Source organism: Acipenser ruthenus, chromosome 7 (assembly GCF_902713425.1).
Source record: "Acipenser ruthenus chromosome 7, fAciRut3.2 maternal haplotype, whole genome shotgun sequence".
Classification (NCBI taxonomy): domain Eukaryota; kingdom Metazoa; phylum Chordata; class Actinopteri; order Acipenseriformes; family Acipenseridae; genus Acipenser; species Acipenser ruthenus.
Genome location: NC_081195.1, coordinates 13519913 through 13540593, shown reverse-complemented (window position 1 = coordinate 13540593; position 20681 = coordinate 13519913). Strand labels below are relative to the sequence as shown.

Here is a 20681-nt window from a genome sequence, read left to right as displayed (position 1 = left end):
TGTAGGAACACACTAATTCAACAAATAGGTATGTTGTGAAATTTAATAACATGTTTAATTACAAAAAAAGTAATATTGTGGTAGTTGGTATCTTTTGTAAGTACATTGTATTTACACATGTGCATTTACAATCGAGTTACTGTGTAATTACATATACAATTACAGTGTAATTATAATGTAGTTAGACACAGCTCAATGTAAAGTGTTACCCACTTACTCTATAAAGTTGAATTTACAGAGTTAATTTGGAGACTATTTGTATGCTAGCATAAGCTAATTGTACAGTATTGTATATGTCACAATACAGTAATTTTACTGTTGGTCTTTCATCGCTAGTATTGATATCTAATTGTGATTTTTCATGATCATTTGTGAAGTGTTAACAGAATTGGAACTTTTTTTTATTTTGCTCTTATCTGCCCCCTATTTTACTGCATTTAATCCTGTACTTCAGATTACTGTAATCTGCCAAGTGTTTAACCTGTAGTATTTTGTATTTAATCATATCCTGATGTAACTATCACTATTATCTGCTGTATTATTGAATTGTGGTTTGTCACACTTGTACTTTGCTTGAACAAAAGTTATTGTATTTCTTGCTCTTATTGTATTACTTGTATTGTAACACTTGAAATGTATTTGCTTACGATTGTAAGTCACCCTGGATAAGGGCGTCTGCTAATAAATAAATAAATAATAATAATAATAATAATAATAATAATAATAATAATAATAATAATAATTTATGTCATCTGTAAAACAAAACAAAAAAGTTTAATTTTCAGTTCCATAAACATCAACAAATTATTGATCATCTGCCATGAATGAGGTGCAAAGCTAAGTCCCAAACCTGAGCATGGAAAATTACTCCATTCAGAAGCATGCCTGAACAAGACACCAAAATAATGTTTACTCAACTACAGTGGCACTGCACACGTTTATGTATTGATTTATTTTTGTGTAGTACAAACACACAATTGTAATATTTTGTTGAGGGATCTGTTATTAGCGGTTATGCCTGTGTATGAATTGTGTCTTAGTATATGTTATTGTAAAAAAAAATATTTCTGACATTTATTGTCATTCAGTGTTATTGTTTCTAATTCTAATTTCTTCTTCAGCTTTTGTCGGAAATGTCCTATATATATATATATATATATATATATATATATATATATATATATATATATATATATATATATACACAGTATATGTTCTAATCATTTAAACCTTTTGTGCATAAAAACACTTAATTTAAACTTAATTAGTTTAATTTATATATATATATATATATATATATATATATATATATATATATATATATATATATATATATATATATATTATTGGCCTCAATTTAGCAGACTCATTCGTAAAGAAAGAACATCACAATCATTAGAATATTCAGAAATCTCATTTGGATCATTTGACCTTGGCATCTCATTGGCAGGGTGTTATTAAATCTGTTATTAACCGGCAGGTATGTTTTCAAGGTTTTGGAAGACCGCGTTGATATAACATTATGAAACTGGGGTATTTTGTTCTGAAACATACAGTACATTTATTTTCAAATCAATGCAACAACCCACTCAAGAGTCTCTCATTGAAAAGTGCAACATCCATACAATAACATTTATAAAAATGATGTGTGTGCTTGCATACTAATGTATTAACCACAATGTGGTTATCACAATACAATCCTTAGGTGTAATATATACTGTAACATACGTAAAACAAACACACTTTACTATGAGAAATAGACAGTGTTGTGGACAAGGGCATTGCACACCACATACAGGTTACAACAGAGCTGATTTATGTAATAAAAAAAATCCAGTGGAAAAAACAGCCTTTTCTCTTTAAATAGCCCTATGTTTCAACATACAACATAAAGGCATAATTGTCTATTGTTTGTGAAGCTAAATGTATAGTTATTAAAGGCTTGTCACTTATATAGAAAATTGCCTATATAGGAATTACCAGTTTCTCAGTACTTTTGCTTTTATCATACCATTGTAGGTTATATCTTAATTAAAAAAAAAAAAAAAAATACAAATATTAATAGTTAAATCAATTCTAATGTTCTTACCTTCAGTGGAAAGTACGGAGAAACAAAGCATTAACACAAGCACCAAGCCCACAATTGTCACCTTCCTCATATTGCTGCTGGATTGTTTAGGATACTGAAAAATAGAACCTGTGTGCCACCGTTTATTTATGCTGTATAAAGATTTCGTAAGCCCAACCCTCTTGTACCTTCTACCCTTCACAAGATGACTCACAATACATACAGGGCAGATTACCAACTGTTACTCTATTAACTGATTATATTATTTTAAAGGATCAGTGTGTTTCTTACAATTTCTGAAACTTGTATTTTAGATAACAACGGTGCAGATTGTGCTCTGGAACTACAGTTTAGTAAGTGCCACCAGAAAGTGGACTTCACAATAGCAGCTGTTAAAGGTGTACCTTGTTATACTGCCTGTAATGTTTGTATTACTGTTCTGTCAACTTGCCCTATCTTAAGTTTACTAGTTTTCCTCCCTAGGTCATCAAATATCCAAATGCCAATGACTTCTAATGTATTACTCTGTACTATATGTACTCCATTTTAACCACGAGGGCTGTACTAAAGCTGGGGATTAGCTGATCGAGAACCTGTCCCTGTATTCTTTCGTTGCAACTGGTAGAAAGATATTAGTTGAGTACATAAGGCTTGTTGCAAATGACCAACAATGACTAACCACTTTTGGCTATTTACAAGCGCTTTAATAAAAGGTCTGAGTTGTTCATTTTTTGTTTGATAACTTTATTGGGTGCTTTTTCGATTAACAATTTGGATTAAATGAGGGCTTTGAGAGTCTAGTCTGATGGGTCACTTTGGTGAAGACTTCTCTGATGATTTCTACCCTTTTTTTTCCAGAATGTATTAAAGGTAGTAAGAAATGAGGAAGCCTATCCTGTACAATGTAAATCACTTGCAGACTTGTCACATACAATCAGTACCTTCCAGGCTGTGTGTACAGTGGACCTTATGTCTGTTATAACTAGGCTGTAAATGCAGTGATGAAGACACTAGTTGAAACATTTGTCTACTTAACTGTTTCTGATAAGTTTTACCTTGGGATCTATATTGTGTTATGAAGTTATGGGTGCTGTACGTATGCTCAAGCCATGACAATGAAGTTGCACAGATGTCACTTCAATAAGTGTTTGCAAGTAACCAAACCTGTTTTAGACAATGACTGGTTTACCTGTGCAGTGGATTTCTAAGGGTTTTTTTTTTTTTTTTTACATGCCAAATCAGATGCTACATTCCAGCAGTTAAAATATTATTCTAATGGGAATTATGTAAAAATGGCACTGGCAAAATACACAATAGCACACTGGTAATGATATTGTACTAATTTGTAAATGGGTGTATAACACTGATTCTATTGATACTGAGCAAAGAACTATTGCATTGCCGCTGAATATCATTTGGTTTGATTTTATTAAGATGTGGTGTTTCGCAGGAACAGGTTTAATGGCTTGGCAACAGGTTAGTAAAAGAAAGAAAAAGAAAAAGTTCCAATGACTGGACCTGGCTTCTCAGAAGAAAAAAAACAAAACACATCCAGGCATGTGAACAGGGTTAATTCTAACGCCATGACTCTCATCCATTCCATCATACGCTGCATGTATTCTGTTTCTTATTGTGCCCTGAAGCATTTCTCCAGTGGGAGGTGAATTTTGGACCTGAACCTCCCATATGGGGCCAAAAGTGTTAGAACATTTCACACAAAGTATTCATTGAGAGATATATGACACAAAAAATACCTGAGTAATCTTCAACACCATTATATACAAATTAGCCAGAAGGCTAAATATTTGATTTAAAAATAATGTAGGTCAACTACAAAGTCTTATTTATTTAGACTTTTGTGTTTCTTATTTCACCAAAATGGAACCCAGCAGTAGCTTATAACTCGTGTTCATCATATGGTTGAGTTTTCATAACCTCACTGTAGTAACATTATCCACAACACCCCTTCCTGCTTGGCATTTACCTTGCTGTTACTGGCAACTGTCCATTTCAACAAGGTCAGGAGCAGTACAAGGGGATTTACAACCATTAAATTCTGAAACAAAGGTCCACATTTTTAAGCATTTACTCCAGTCTTCAATTAATTTCTTCCATTCTTTGAAAGAGGTACTATAAATAAAACTACTTTTACAAACTAAAGTCAGATATTTCAAGGTCTCTTAAGCACTCTCAATGAGTTTTGTACACATATAAACATTAATGGAAATAACACATGGTTCATTGCAGAGGTTGAGAAGATATGGAACATCCCTTTCCCTTTGAAAAACACAAACAGTCAGTTATTCTGTGAAAATGTGATATTTTTCCAGTTACCTAATCTTCAGAGTTAAGGCACCCTATCACGAACATGAGAAAAACAGCAAGCAATTGCTTAGCTTGGCAGAAAAACCAGGAAGTGGATATTACATTACATTAAATCAAGAACAATAACAAAAAACAATATTAATATTTTTGATTGATGTTGGTTCTTGGCTTGCTAACAAATAAGAAAACTAAACTTTGGCAAGAAAATGTGTATATATATTTATTTATTTTATTTTTTGTTATTACAGGCAGTTGAAGTTGGGGCAGTCATATAAAACATCATTATAATCCTGCTCAGCAATGCAAAGCCCAATACAAATCATAAACTATTAGCTGAAGTAAACCAAAAAAAATAAAAAATCAGCTGAAGTCCTTATTTTTTTATTCTGCCTTGCCATGGCATTTGAACATTGTGCCACAACACTGAAAACCCCCTTCAATTCTAAACACATTTTTAATATTAGTAAAAGCATACAATATTGATAGGCCAGTAATCAAAATTTGCTCTAATAAATAACGGAGTAACAGTGACTCACTCTCACAATTGTCATGCTTAAACATTTGAAGATTTGCAAAACAAAACATATTGTACACACTTTCTGGGCTAAAATGAAAAACTCACAAAAGTTTCCACAAAGAAAGTAACACTATAATGTGTTTATAGTTTTAATGGCTGCAATTAACAAGAACGATTAACTCTAGTTTAACTACAAGATCTAATCACCAGGTTGCATCAACAGGTTCCGTCGTACTAAAGATTTTGCTTTAGTGTAAACTTCCCATTAAAGAAGACATCCTAGTCATAAATCAGAAACGGGATTTTAAACAAACAGTTAACAGCAGATGAAGATATACTTAGAGAAGTGGAGGGTAACACATATTTTATTATCCTGTATTTCTAACAAAGAAAGTTACAAAACTAAAATCGGTCTTCCAAATGCATGCGATCATTCCAGTAAGATTAAGTTACAGCACACTTTCCATGAATTAGTCCCAAAAAAAAAAAAAGGAAGTCACGTGGTCTCATTTCCGTTTGCTGCCGCCACCATTTGCAAGAATGGTGACCACTCTGATGAAGATGTTCAGTGTGTCAGTGTAAATTCCCAGACATCTATTTAAAAAAATAAATAAATAATTAAATAACATGACAAAAGTGCATAATAACACATAGCTTTTCTAATGATGTTATCTACAAAATATAACAAGTGCATGTGTGTAGGGTGTCTTATATTGTATACAAGACGAAGTGAAGCAGAACTCTGGCTGCTCAAACTGTGCAAAATAATGGACTATACACAAGCCCCTTTTAAAAGCCCCTCTTCTGATGATTTAAATCAAGTATGCATTTTATGAAACCCTTTTCATCTGCTTCAGGCGGTAAACACTTTTCTTAAAATAAAAAAAAAAAATCTGTTTTAAACAGTTTAAGGTTTTAAGGCTTTAATTTTCTCTCTGTCATTAGCAGTTTGAGACATTTTTACCTCAACCAGATGCTATGCTCTTATACTTACGAATTGATGGGATCATATTTCTGTACTCCATAGACAGGGTAAGATTCGGCACGTCTGATTACTTTCTGTGTGTCGTACAACAGAAACATGCCAAACAGGATCAGACCACCATAAATAGCTACAGAGTAGAGACCTGCTCCAAAAGCTGAAGTAGGAGGCAGGAACATTGATCCTAAGGAAACAATCAAACACAGATTTTTATAAGATGACAATTTTATTTGAATTCAATTTTTACAATAAATTTCTCGGTTCTTTTTCTGGACATTCTATACTCTTAACGTGTTTCAGCATCCTGCATTCCTCCAGCTGGCAATGTTCAAACTGATGTTAGAATGAAATACATTCTTTTTAAGCTTTAAGTTTCACTTTACATAATAAAAAAAAAAAAAAATGGGCATGACAGAAAGATTAAACTGCCAAATCACTTTGTGGCATTCTTTTAATAATAGAAAGTTACTCTTATGCAGCAAAACCAGAAAAAAAATCTAAATTACATGAAGTGTGTGGTCTGGTAACCAACCATACATTTTAAATCTGATTTACAATTCATTTGTAACTATACTGCAATTTTTCTAATGCTATTTATGCTAACTACTAGTTTTGTACTATCCCCTGGTAAAATAACCTCTTCCTCATAGCTGGAAGCACTGCTCTGTTTGCCTTTTTCATTAGGAATTATCCAACTGTTTACTGCTGTGTCAAGAAAACTGGGTGGTAGGAAAAAAGTTCTGAATCATCATTCACAAAGCATTTTCCACTTGAAATCTGAAATACCATTGTACACTAATAAAGAAATTACCAAAACACTGAACAATCTACTCACCAATTGATGAAGCAAAAACCAGCCCCAATCCCACAGCTAATGGACCTCCCATGCTTAGGAACTTCTCACTAGGGGCACACATTGCCACAGTAGAAAGACCTCCCACAATACCAGCGGTGTACCAGGCAGCACGGATCAGCAGAGGACCCCCCAGAAGAGTCACTGGAGCCACCACGGCACCCATTACACCTTCATTAAAAAAATATAGAAAAACAAATATGAGCTCATATTTACCACCCTCATGCACTTAATCAGAATGCCTAATGGTGGTTTCATCCACCCTCCTGAGCGGCATCAAAATGCCATTTTCAGTAATGTAATTTGTTTTATTTAAAACTGAAACTGTCCTTCCACAAGTACAACCAAAGTATGCAACAAAACACTGAGAATTTATTTAAAAATAATTTTAGCTTTCCATTTATCTTCCCTTACTTAATGCTTGGTGTGGCTGCCCTCTTGTGGTACAGTAAGAAGGTACAACTGGTATTCAAGACATGAACAAGAAAATAACAACTGGTTTATAAAATGTGGAACATGTTAGGTTGTATGTAGCCTATCATTCTTTTTGTGGGTAGAGCTCCTATCTGTACATCCATTATTTTAACTGCTTTAGAAATAGACACAAATCACCTGAGAAATGAACATTTTCAATTAATACACCTAAACTTGATTACAGGATGCCGGAAGCTCAGACACAGTGTTAACATTCTCTTTTTTTATTTTTTTAAATTGAAGACCGCTTTTGCAAAAGCCTTTTCTGGGGGTAAGTGGTTACACTTTTGATTAGCAGAATACAATATACTCCTTGAGTCTAAGACACATACCTTGGACAGTTTTATTTAATTTTGACTGATGCAAGGCAAAAGCTGAGGGATCCCTGACAATCAGCACTCATTAATAATTAATAAGCAGAGATGAAAGTGAGGAGAAGTAAAAAAAAAAAAAAAAAATGTACACTTTCAATTGTTCTTGTTAATTTCTATTTTTGTGCACCTTCCTTTCCCTCCCGTTTGTTGAGCTTTATCACCGTGTAACAATTTTTTTTTTTTTTTTGGTTCCTGGGTAGTAAGTGTTATTTCCTAATTGCTTATGCCTCAAAAGTATAGAAAATGGCTATTATTCCCCACAAACTTTGCTTTTGTGACCAGGACAGTGATATTTTGAAATTTACCTATTTCCAATGAGAAAACGGGCGAATTTGTCTTTTCGTTCACATAAAGTCAGAGAAAAACAACATATGAATCCAAATTAACATGTATTTATACTAAAGTAATACAAAAATGACTACAAAAGATTTAGAAGCGAGTAGTTTTTCGAGATTTACGATTATACTGTAAATCACTTTCACGAATCAGCCCCCAAATGTAGTCTCCCATTTTTTTTTTTTTTTTTTTTTTTTTTAAATATCAGGAAAAATCCGTCTTGCCCTTCTCCGAAAGTTTTCCTGTCTGTCCTCAACAAGAGACAACCGTCACTGAATCATGAAGTGTTCCTGAGGCCAATGACAGGTCTCTGAAGGTGTGTGGTTTTATATCGCTCTTAATTACTCCCCTCTACAATGGTTTGCACCTTGTAAATGCTCTTTTCTTCATTTGAATACATTTCAATATAATTTACATGGATTAATGATGGCAAAGTGCTAATTTGATAGTGGTGCAGAATGCCAGGTGAAAACCATTCTTTACATGCGCAGCTAAAGTCCCACTGATTTTGGCAGCAATAGTGGTGTTTTGCAGCCGCAAATCACTTTGCATGTACCCTTACATCAGCCCCAAAGTTTTTAATAGTCTAAAAATGTACCTGCATACAACATCCAGGCAAGGTGTTTGGGACCTGGGCTCTGGTCATATGATATTGACCTGACTAACATTCCTGCCCCTATCATGGCTGCAAATGTTGCACCTATAGCCTAGAAAAAAAAAAAAAGAAAAGAAAAAGAAGAGTTTACATTCTGGCACAGACATGCAATACATAATTATATGACGTGTTATTCCTCAGGAACACTAAACTACCACAATAGTGGACATTTTAAACATTTCATTTAGTTAGCCACTGTGGCTAAAGTAACTTAACATTTTCTAGACACACTGGAAAAACTTTAGCCACTTAATACTATAAACAAGTTATAAACATACTGTTTCAGCAAGGCAAAAAGACGTGCATTTTATTTGAAAATACCTAGATATTTAAATGCCAAACCCTACATTTACACATAAACATATTTAAATTGCACTATAACTCTGATTCCCATTTAATAAATGCCAAACTTAGTCCCACATGAAAAAACGTCAGTACAGATTTCCTAAATTCTGAATAGGTTTGCAGAGATATTCATGTACTGCATAATCCTTTATTTTGACTGACGCTGTTTTCTTTCCACTACAGAACGGTAAAGCAAAATTGTGCCAGCAGACAGTACTATTAGTGTATGTTAATATTAATGCCTCCCTGACCAACCGCAGCTGTAGTTACACAAGATTATACATGTGATAAATAATATGAGTAGGATTGTACAGCCACTACCGGGTTTAAAAAAAACTTTTTTTTTTTTACCGTGTTCTTTCACCTGGGACTACTGACAGTAATATTGCACCGATTCTGACATTAAAACTCAACAAATCATAGTGAGACAAATCTTTCTTTTTAAAATAATAAATGTGTTTATTCTTTTATTAAATTGTTCCTCTTTCAAATCTACTCTGTTACTATTTCCAAAATATATTTCAGCACATTTTGAAAAGATAGCAAACAACGACAAAAAACAAAAATGTAGCTGTGATCTTTTGACGCTGCGTGTTTCTGTGAAAAGGTATGTTTGAAACCATGACTGCTTCACCTCCCTGTGAGTAGTATCACGGTAATATTTTAGTTTTTTGTGACTGGCATTCCTTGGGCTACATCTTTCAGAATATGATTCTGGTAATTTGTCAGTACTTTTTTTTTTTTTAATATATAACATTTATTAACATTTGGATGCCTTTTTTTTTTTTTTTTTTTTTTTAAACAAGCAGCGCCGTCTGCTGACTTTCTAATTTGAGCCCGTCCTCCCGCCAAACAAAATATTTGTGGCATGCACATGTTGCGTGATCAAGGGCTTTCACTGGGCAAAATGAAATCAAACTAAAACAGTATTGATTCATCTACCAGCACACGTTGAATGTGCTGGCAGTCTTACACAAGTACATTTTTCAAAGCCTTCGCCACCGTGGCGAACTTGGGGAAAAATAGTTGAGTCACAAGGTAAAACGTTTCTCTTGTGGCGACGTCGCGAACGGCTAGTGTGAACGTAGATAGTTGTTGCTGCCAGTGATTACATTTGGATAGTTGGGAACTGCATTTTTAGTCAGACAAACTAGAGAGAGAAACAGGGTTGGATACCAAAGAGTGAGTACGCAAGTCGAAACCACCGACAGCCGGGCGAGTAGCCAGAGTTTGTTTATTATTGAACACAGAAGATAAGTTCAGAGATTATAGATTCCACCAAACATTTCGTACACTGTGTTGTATGTGATCCATGCTGTTAGTGTCATGTGAGTCGTTCAGTGTGTTGAGATGTAAATAAATCCTGTTCGCCTGTGGGGTGTATCAACTTCAACCTCCGTCTCGACCTCTTGCCTGTCACTAAGCAGAGAATGCACGCACCCAGACGGCTACCCTGTCACAAGCATTAATACCCTGTATCTTTCTAAACAATGAATTAAGGGGAGCTCCCTAATAAAAGCTGAATCTTAAAACAATAATTGTGTGAATATAGCAATTGTTACAGCTGTGTATAAAGGTATTTAAAACAGGATTAATTAATTTTTATATCAGCCCTTACTCTGGTCCCACCAGTCGGAAACGCCACGGACTACTGTATCTGGAGAAATCAATTTATTTTTTATTTATTTTTTTACAGAATGAACACAACAAATAGCCTTGACTCATTCAGATGGGTAAAAGATTATACTGTATGGTAGAATGTTCTTACCAGCCAAGAGCCCCTCATCATCAGGTTCATAAGCATTGGTGATCTGCTGACTGCTACAGCAGACAATGCCGTCATCCCTACACTTCCTGCAAAGTACATGTATGTAGAGTGGATTCTGTCTTTCACATACTGAGGCCAGATACTGTTTGGGGTGGGAAAGAAAGGAGAAAATTAATTAAATAGAGAACTACCCATAACAACCTAGTCTGAAAAGTTATCATGCAAGTCATGTTTGTAGTACTTGCTATACCATTTACTACATTCTGATCAAACCCCAGAAATGTTCCCTGATGCATTGTTTCTTTCTTTATTTCAGGTATTTAGTTAGTGAGGAGCACATACAGCCTATTTATTTGCAGCTTATCCACAATCAAAAAAAAATCTGTTTTGTAGTGGTTGCTGCAGTTCAAAGACAATTTTGTCTCAGTTAACGGGATTATTTAAATTTACTTAGACAGCTTTTTCAATGGCACCAATTTCATTTGACATCCCCAACCCATAGTAACATAAAGCCCCAAGACCAACTACAGCTCCTCCAGCAAGGACCACTCTTCCCATGTTATCAACTAAAAGAAAAAACAAAAATGTACCTTAATATTACTGAAACGACCAGAGGTTAAAATAATGTGGAATTGAACTGGTTAATTTCTACAAAACAATACCTGTAAATAAACTTATTGGGAGACTCAGACACCAACTAAAAGCATAGGTCTGTATCACCGATATGGGCAGAGGATTAAAATATGGAATACAAATGGTGTATTAAATATGAAAAAAATACCTTAAAGAATGTGGTCTGTATCATCAATATGGCAGAACTTGAAACACTGCAGTGGTGAAAAGATTAATTTGTACTGAAAAACAGTGCTATTGGAATTTAAATGAGCAATTCATAAAATATAGCTGTATATCAAATGTGAAGACAATAACTCAAACTGTACTTTCAATGCCAAGGTGACATTTAACATAAAAATTAAATATATAGTCTTTTTTGTAAAATTGCTGCCATAAGAATATGATTTCTTGTATGATGCCCATTGGACTCATGGAATATTATGGAATACAGTTGTGTATAGATTATGAAACCAATAGGTCAGTGTTAGGCTAGGTCTTAATCTGGAAACCAAATAGTCACAAAACCACAATAGCGCAGCCAGATTAGGTCACAGGTCAAAATGAACGGTACTGAGCAAAACACACAAAAAGTAAAATAAACAAACAAACAAACAAAAAAGAAGCAAACACTAGAACATCTACATTAAATCTGGAAAACATTAAATGGGGGAAACACACACACAGACACGTTATGCAAACCAAAGATCTTACATTTAATTGCAGTTTCCATCGCTGGCTTCAAAGCTGCCTCTTTGATTGCTTCTTTAGCCGTTTTACCATGCCGGAAACCAAATCGAGCTTTGGTGGCGTATCCCTGGAAGAAAAACCTCCTATCAGTCATAAACCCTAAGGAAGCTTTTTGCCTGGTCGCTTCTCATTAAGATTGGTATGGTGATTCAGATTGAACATACTGAGATGTAATGGTGGCTTGCATACTGTAGAATTGCAAAGCATTTGCCTATTTTGGCTGTCCAGCCAAACTATTTTTTTCCTTGTGGAATTAAACAGTACAGTTTTTTAATTCCATCCAATCCCCTAAAAAAAAAAGTGTCAATGCTGTGAACTCATCAGTTTGTCATTGAATTCTAAGTATTAAATCTGAAGTATAAAACAACCTTAGTGAATCAAAATAAGCATTTACACACCTGGTTGAACTGCTTTAGAGGCGGACTGGTCTTCAGGCCGAAACTTCTTAGAGCTGGGGATGCCTGGATCAATGCAGAGCGCAGACCAAGGGCTGGTATACTGTGCAAACACGCTAGCCTTGTCACCAACATTATGGCAAAGCTAATTAAAAATGAGCCTCTCTGTAATAACAAAGGAAAAGTAAAGCAAAGCAATGAGTCAAACTGATGAGAAGCTTCTTTTTTAGGAAGCATGAAATCACAAACCATCTCCTGAACTCTATCTCCAACCATTTTAACTCTATAAAACTAGTGATGCACAAAGTGATCAGCTGCAAATTCCAGGAACTGCTGATACAGTGACCAACAGTTGGGGTATTTACATATTACTAAATATCTAGCACGGAAAGGTGCACAGTTTTATAGCAATTTGATTTATTCAGGACTGAAGAAAAAAATGTACAGTTTTTTTTTTATGTAATCTTATTTATACCAGTGTTGGCCACTGGGGGGGGGGGGGGGGGGGGGGGGGCATTTTGTTGCCTGACCTTCTTAGATTTTGTTAGATAAATTCACCTGGGAGTTTCTGGGCCTGCCGAGTTAAGAAATGCTAATTTTTGGGGGATTTCCCCCCCCCCCCCCCCCCTTCGAGCTGTGACCTGGCAAAGGTCAACCTAAAGTGAAAAATCACCCTGGGCTCAACTTAGACGCTACCATCATATGTAGCACCTTATTCAACTTGTAATGAATGGGCCTTTCGAGAAAAAATACCAGGAGCACCTAACTCGCTTTTGGCAAGTTGCCAGACCCAACCCTTTACCCTGTAGGGGATGCAGGTCCTAAAATGTTAGTATGGACCACTCTTCCAAATTTTGTGAAACACTTTTGGTTTCAAGTCCCCCCCACTGGTCATTAACCCCCTCTAAAATAAGAATTTTTCGTATTTCTACCAAGTTTAGGCCGAAATAACTCACTTGCGGGGACTCCAAAAATCACCCAAAGATATTTTTGGATTGATGTTGATGACATCTACAAGAATCAAGCAAAACATAAGTTTTCCTTGATTCTTTTGGATTTTTGAAGTTGTATTTGTCATGCATTCGAGCATTGCTTATGGCCACTTTGGTGAGGCTAAAGTACCACATAGTCCTAACCGAACTAGCATTATTCTTCAATTTTGCATTGTCTGGGGTTAGTGCTAGAGTAGAAAGTGACAGGGTGTGCTTCCAGTGGCACTAGCTTGGAGCTGAGGGGTTATGAACTTGTGTGTGGAACTTAAGATGTCTTTGTTACAGTGACACATTTGAAACTACCAAAAGCCTCAATTAGTTGCGTTTTAAAAACTACAAACTGATAGAAAACACAAAAAAATTGATTACCATGGTAAACTTAAGGAACTTGAGGGGTTAACAACTTCCGGCATCACTAGAATTTCACGTCTACTCCTACTGGAACCGAACTAAAAATCTCAGTTCTTATGACAAGTATATAAGTACGCAAAAAGGAAAAGGATCTTAAACATTTTAAAAGTTGCATGCAGAATGTAGTTGGTTAACAACTGCTACAGAAACCACACATCACCAAGTTGAGCCCAAAATAAATAAAAAATAAATAAAAATAATGATTAGCATTTCTGAACTCAGCAAAAACCCACATATGAATTTTTCCAGATAAATCTGAGACGGTCGGGCAACGACTCTGGTTCAGTTGGTATGGAATGACCCAGATGGCATTATTTTTCTATTTTATCTAAATGACAGTTAAATCACAAAAATGTCTGTAAATACAGTCATATTTACAAATCAACATTTTGTAAAACACCGTCTAATGTGTGTTAACATGCAGATTAACTAATTACGCATATAACAAATGTAAAGATTTAAAGCTGTCAAGTCATATGGGGCCTACACTGTCTAAATCTCACAGAAAATGTTAGCAATACGAATATTCACCTCAACAGATATGGGCATTTTCTGTCTAACCAATTTCATGATTTATGTTCTCTGAGGTTTCGTTATAACTCTTACAAAACGAAACTAGTACAGTACAAACAAGTAGCTGTACCCCTCAAAAATGCAAGGTATACACAGTACTTTTGCTTTGCTAATATCTGTTTACTTAAATAATATATATTTTAATGCATTTAGTAAATAACAATCCATACCTTTTAGCTACTGTGCGTGTTGTTTTCTCCTTGTGATAGATAAATCACCTTTCTTACGCACCACAAAATCACTCCAATGTATCTGACAGCAACCTTCCTGAAACGTCTGAGCTATTACGTCATACAGACTCGCCACCGTAGTGAATTGTGGGATTTTAAGTTTTCTTTCAAAATCTTTAAAGCAACAGTCATTTATACCATCCTCTGGTTTATTTTATTATTGCACTTAATCGTTACTTTGTTCCCATCAGATCCAATTATATTTATCACTCTCAGATTGACTTGATTGTTGCACTATATAAACCATTACTTATGAATAGTCGGAAACTAAAATTGGAAACTGAAATTCCTTTTTTGGATCTTATTATTATAAACATAAGCGCCTATGTGCCAAAAATAGACTTTTTTTCCCCAAATACTTTTTGCTGATTGTTTTTATCCACACCTATGCACATTTGACAATACTCGCACATTGGCGACTGTATATGTTATTGCTAGGGCCGAAGATTTTCTATATATTAGTCTGAACACAAGATGATTTTCCCGACACTTGTCGGCTCTCATGAATATTCATGAGCAGACAAGACGGGGGCGTGGTTTGGTTGTCAAGGATGGAATATGTAGATCAGCGACAATTCAATTCCTTGATAGCGGATTAATCAGGTCTATTATTATTATTATTATTATTATTATTATTATTATTATTATTATCACGACTACAATTAATAGGTAATACCGCGGAGGTGTTCGGCATTTAATTGTGGCAACACAGTTAAGAAAAAAAAAAAAAGGAATATCATCATTTTCAATTTTCCGCGTTATGATCTTCTGTAAATTTCTTAAACGTTATATTTGATTTATGGATATCACAGGTATGAATGTAGGCCTATAATTAAACACAGTGTATACTGCCTCAATTGGCTACACTCGTCAGACAATAAAGCCATTAATAGAACAACATTAATTTAATTAAGATATTCCTTTTTTTTTTTTTTACCTGTGTGCTGCCACAATTAATTGCGGAACACCTGCGAGGCATAGTAACCCTATTAATTAATAGCCTAAGCCTATTAATTGTAGTCGTGATTGAAATATTAATAATATTAATGATGATAACAATAAATAAAAATAGACCAAATTAACCCAATAAATAATAACCTATTAAATAGACCTAATTAACCCGCTACCAAAAAATTGAAGAACAGATTTTGCCTTCCCGCACACATGCATTCAAAGGCTAATAAAATTGCTTGAATGATATAAATTATTTTATAAGCAATATTCAACTGTAATGAATACCTGCTATTGCAGTGTTATAAAAACATGGCACTATTTAAAGCACTTATAAGAAACATTTTAATTATGTTAACGTGACATGGAACTATTTATACAACTCACAGTATTTGGTGTAAAAGGAAATTAATTAGAATAATTCCTCATAGTACCTTAATTACAGTTAAACATGAGCTGTGAATGTTCCGACACTGTGTTTTATGACTTTACACTAGCAATGAAACATTAAAAACTAACTGTAATAGACAGGTTTTCCTTGTTAATAACCATTAAAACCTTTGTTTCAGACAAAGAAAAACTCTCTCAGCACTGTATTGTGTAAGGTTAATACATTAAACACAAATAATTAAGTCAAATACTGTTGTCAATGAATGCTTTTAGTCCAAAAAATGTTGTTTTGAAATTATATAAACCTTGATGGACTAAAAGCAAAGTCAACTGATTTCCAGGGGGGATGTTAATGGATTAACACAGGTTACTCATTTAAAACATCTTATAGCCCTGTTACAGAAGCAAACATGATTCACTTTACAGTCTATACAGCAACCACTAGATGGCGATAGTATAACACTTTTTCGGTGAAATCTGTTACATAAGTCTGTGGCGTAAGTGAACCCCAACAAATAGTTCTAAACTGAACTTGAATATTATTGATTGATCATTTTCATAAATTCCATACTGAACAATATAGTACAGTACAAATAGTTTATAAAACTCCAATATACTGTACATAATGTTATGTTAGCTGCAGGTCTACATTTGCATGTTCATTAAATGGCTTGTTTCATAATACATGCACTGTTATTTACACTATTGCATTGCCATAACAATCCACATTCTATCCACACAGATGGCAAGTTTTTGTTTTCTGTGACTTTTCCCCCACCGTATATATAAATGAGATAAGAAGATAAATGTGTATTTTTTTTTATTATTATTATTTTTTTATTTAGCAGACGCCTTTATCCAAGGCGACTTACAGAGACTAGGGTGTGTGAGCTATGCATCAGTTGCAGAGTCACTTACAATTACGTCTCACCCGAAAGACGGAGCACAAGGAGGTTAAGTGACTTGCTCAGAGTCACACAATGAGACAGTGGCTGAGGTGGGATTTGAACCAGGGACCTTCTGGTTACAAGCCCTTCTCTTTAACCACTGGACCACACAGCCTCAAAAGCACTTACTCCGTTTTGATTTATTTTTCTAGAAGAAAATTCTAGAAGACCTCCACATGAGCAGAATACCTTTAGTGTGGGTTCTGCTAAACAAAGCAACATGAAACAACAAAACTCAGAGGTTATTTTTAGAACAATGGTGGACAGACCGTTTCCTGTGAGACAGCAGCACTCATTATGTTTGCAATAAGCCAATGCCTGCCTCTGGTAGAGATGTAAAATAAACGTTTCAGTAAGGCTATTGTAAAGAAAGAGGACTGCAATGTGTCCTCTGGGTAATTCATGCTTACTGTAGGGACCAAATTTTAAATAAAGATTCTCTGAGAGCCGATGAGAAGCAACACAGTTTTATTAAGCAGAATTCTGAAGAGAAGTAAAGCAGGCGGCCTGCAGTTAGTTCTGTGACACGTAATCACAAGTAACAACCTTTTATACCAGTGCACAGACAAGATAATGACCAGTGCACAGACAAGTTAATCAAAGAAGCAGACTTGTTTTGTGTACGTACAAGATAACAATCAAAGGAGAAGAATGATCAAAGAAGCAGGCCTGTTGTCTTGATCGTGCAGTAGGACATTTACTCGTGTACCAAGGGAACCATAAATCACAAGATGATTTGTGGGGGAAGGTATGGTATTGTCTCTGTTATATCTAGGAAGACAAATGTTACATTAAACAACACACTGACTCACCTATCCTAGTTCCACTCTCTGTTAAACACACATATTCTTAGCGAAAGATGTCATTATAATTCATTTAACCCCTTCATTGCTGCCTTTTGGGGGAAAAAAACTTCACAAGTTAAACACAAACATGTATTCATCAATAATTCTAACAAAACTAGCTATCTTTCTCAGAATTGAGAAATCTTTTGCTGCACATTTTGCATACGATAACATCCCTGTAGTGATCAAAGTAGACTGAACTACGTGTTAACCTGTTTATAAACCTATTTCTCTCTGTACATAGTTGTGCCAATCTTCAGGTGTGATGCTATTTCAGATTTTTATAAACATGATTTAAACAGAACCTCTAGATGGGATTCTGTAGTTCAGAAATGAATACAATGACCGGCACATGCCGGTACTTTTGAAATTACAAATTTATAGTGACATACTGTTTGGTCTGCAAAGATTTCATTTAAATCCACTGGCCATTGTGATAGGTTGAGGTGACCCATGTTACACTATTATCGTTTTACTGTTTTATTTTGTTGTAGTTTGGCAGATATAGGGAAAAACTTCCATCCTGTCACAGCCATATTCCCAAAGATTTAACAGATGAGGTTGATATTTATGAAACTGTTCTATACTTTTATTAGAGAATGCATCAACAGTTTCATAAATACCTGTATTTTAGTCATAAAATTATTCAAGGGACTTTTTAAAATATGATCTTCAGCTGTGCAGCCATGTCAACAAACAGTATTGTACTGCATCTATAACGTGGCAATAACTATTGCATTGTGTCCTCTGACCCAAAGACAGTGAGGGTTTGGAATGGTACTGGTGGGAAGGGAAGGACTATGATGTCCAAAGAATAAATGCAGAAATATGACAACAGTCAATATTAATCTTCTCAAAATGCAAGAAGGGAAGGAATGCAAAGACTTGGAAGATTTGTGTGTGTCTAATCTATTTGGCCTTTTCAATGAACTATATTACACTTAATTCAAATGCATTAATGCATGCATGTTCAATAACAGAATATACACATCTGTAACCACCATAGCAAGGCATACAATTTTCCTGTGACTAGCATTGCAGCTATGTCACTGTGTTACAGGGCTGGGAGGGGTATTTATTACATTTTAACATTTATTTGCCATTTTTAGTGAATATACCTGAATGGTCTTAGCATGCTATTTTAATGTATGATTTACATTTATTTTTAATTAATTGCTTTAGTTGTCAGGATAACATAACCACAAGGAGAATCATATGATGTTACAGTAAAATAAATACATTGGGAAAAGTTTATACATTTTTTTCTTTTTTTTTTTTTTTGTAGCCGCGTTTTGTACTATTTAAGAAAACCCTGCTATGAGCTTCTCAGGGCAGAGAGTGTGGGGAACTTGCCATGATTATAGTTTGCAGTAAAGTTGAACAAAGAATTGACGTCCCGGTACATTTACCTTCTAATACGTTATTTGGGAAAGGATTACAGACAAGTACGCTGAAAGGACAATAAACGTTTTTGGTGATTCAAATTCCCGAAAATTACATTTTCTTTGACCCGCACCCGAACCGCAAACCGCAAAAAGGTTAACATTCCGACCCGAACCCGAGCCGCTTTTGCGGTGCAGCCACGGGTACCCGACCCGATGCAGGACTCTAACCCCAGTGGCTCTTGAACGACTACTTGAATTCACGAGTGATCTGGCATGACCTTGACATGTTCGTGGATGTAATGCCTGTAGGAACGCAAAGACATAATTTAGCAAGGGATGCTATTCATAGGACAGATAGTTGCATTGAATCGTCTGCAACACCACACACGCCCTCATAGTCGACTCGTTGCAATAAACGTTCACATAAATCGTGCAATTTCTTGCGAACCTCTCGCGGACCACATTTGCATTGTAATTTCTTCACACTTCTTTGTTTGAAAAGGGAACTGTCTCCCCGCACATTTCCAAGTAATAAACACTTTATTTTATTGCGCATTGGTGTCCTTATTATAACTCCATTATACTGTAGCCTAAATTATTAAATTATCATTTCACGTTTTAATACGTTCTGACTATTTACAGTGATTTAAAAAAATATATATCACTGTATAAGAAGAGAAATCTGAAATCATTTCAACTCAGCAATCCCGTATCAGCAACACTTGTCACGATTCCTCGACCTCTTATCTGACAGGGAGAACAGTCAGCCAATGGAAGATGACTATTTTTGTGTAAATCCTTATTAGCACACAACAAGATGCAATGTAAAATACATGCAATGTATGTATGTTTTTAAAGCTTCAAATAAATTACTCGGGGGAGCTCCTACAGACACCTTTAGTTGTGTCCGCTTGTTCTGTAGCATTAAAAAAAAAAAACGCGGAATTATTTTCTTATTATATAACCCACCCTATTCGTTTTTTTATTTATTTATTTTTTCTAATTTTGTTTTTATCAAAGACTTTCTTAAATACTTATAATGTGGGTACATTTACATAGAAAAAACAAATAAGTCAAATAAAACCTCAACACTAATTTAATTAATTTGCTTTCTGAAAGGTTACGGATTGATTTTTTACAATTTTCATTTTATTTTATTTCTCTCAAAGTGTCTTTGCACTTGCTTCAGAGTGTTTTTAAAATATTTATTTGAATACATTCGCTGTATATTTGTAGACTAATTACTTTTTTGTGTGTGTCTTTTTTATTTACCACAAACAATATGAGCCTCAGTATTGTGATAGTACTAAATGTGTTGACGTACGTTTTCTTCAAGACACACACACAAAGACATGTCATGTCATGTCTTTTTTTATGACAATGTATTATAATAAACCTATATCGGTATGGGTAGTGATGTGGTGTTAATCATATCATAATATCTGTGTAAAACACAACCTGGGCGCAAGTTTTGACCAACATGTATTTTTCAGGGGCTGGATT

The 20681-nt window shown here is 34.8% G+C and overlaps 1 protein-coding gene across 1 annotated transcript; it reads right to left on the bottom strand.

Moving 5' to 3' along the window:
* Positions 1–4600: 4600 nt before the first annotated feature.
* Positions 4601–14745, bottom strand: LOC117414923 (growth hormone-inducible transmembrane protein-like). Its single transcript, XM_059026413.1, has 9 exons — positions 14601–14745; positions 12458–12619; positions 12024–12126; positions 11152–11263; positions 10698–10839; positions 8528–8636; positions 6728–6916; positions 5905–6076; positions 4601–5504 (listed from the first exon to the last, which is right to left on the bottom strand). Exons 2-9 carry the CDS (start codon positions 12587–12589, stop codon positions 5417–5419), a joined length of 1047 nt encoding a protein of 348 aa, XP_058882396.1. The 5' UTR covers positions 12590–12619; positions 14601–14745; the 3' UTR covers positions 4601–5416.
* Between the last annotated feature and the right edge of the window lie 5936 nt (positions 14746–20681).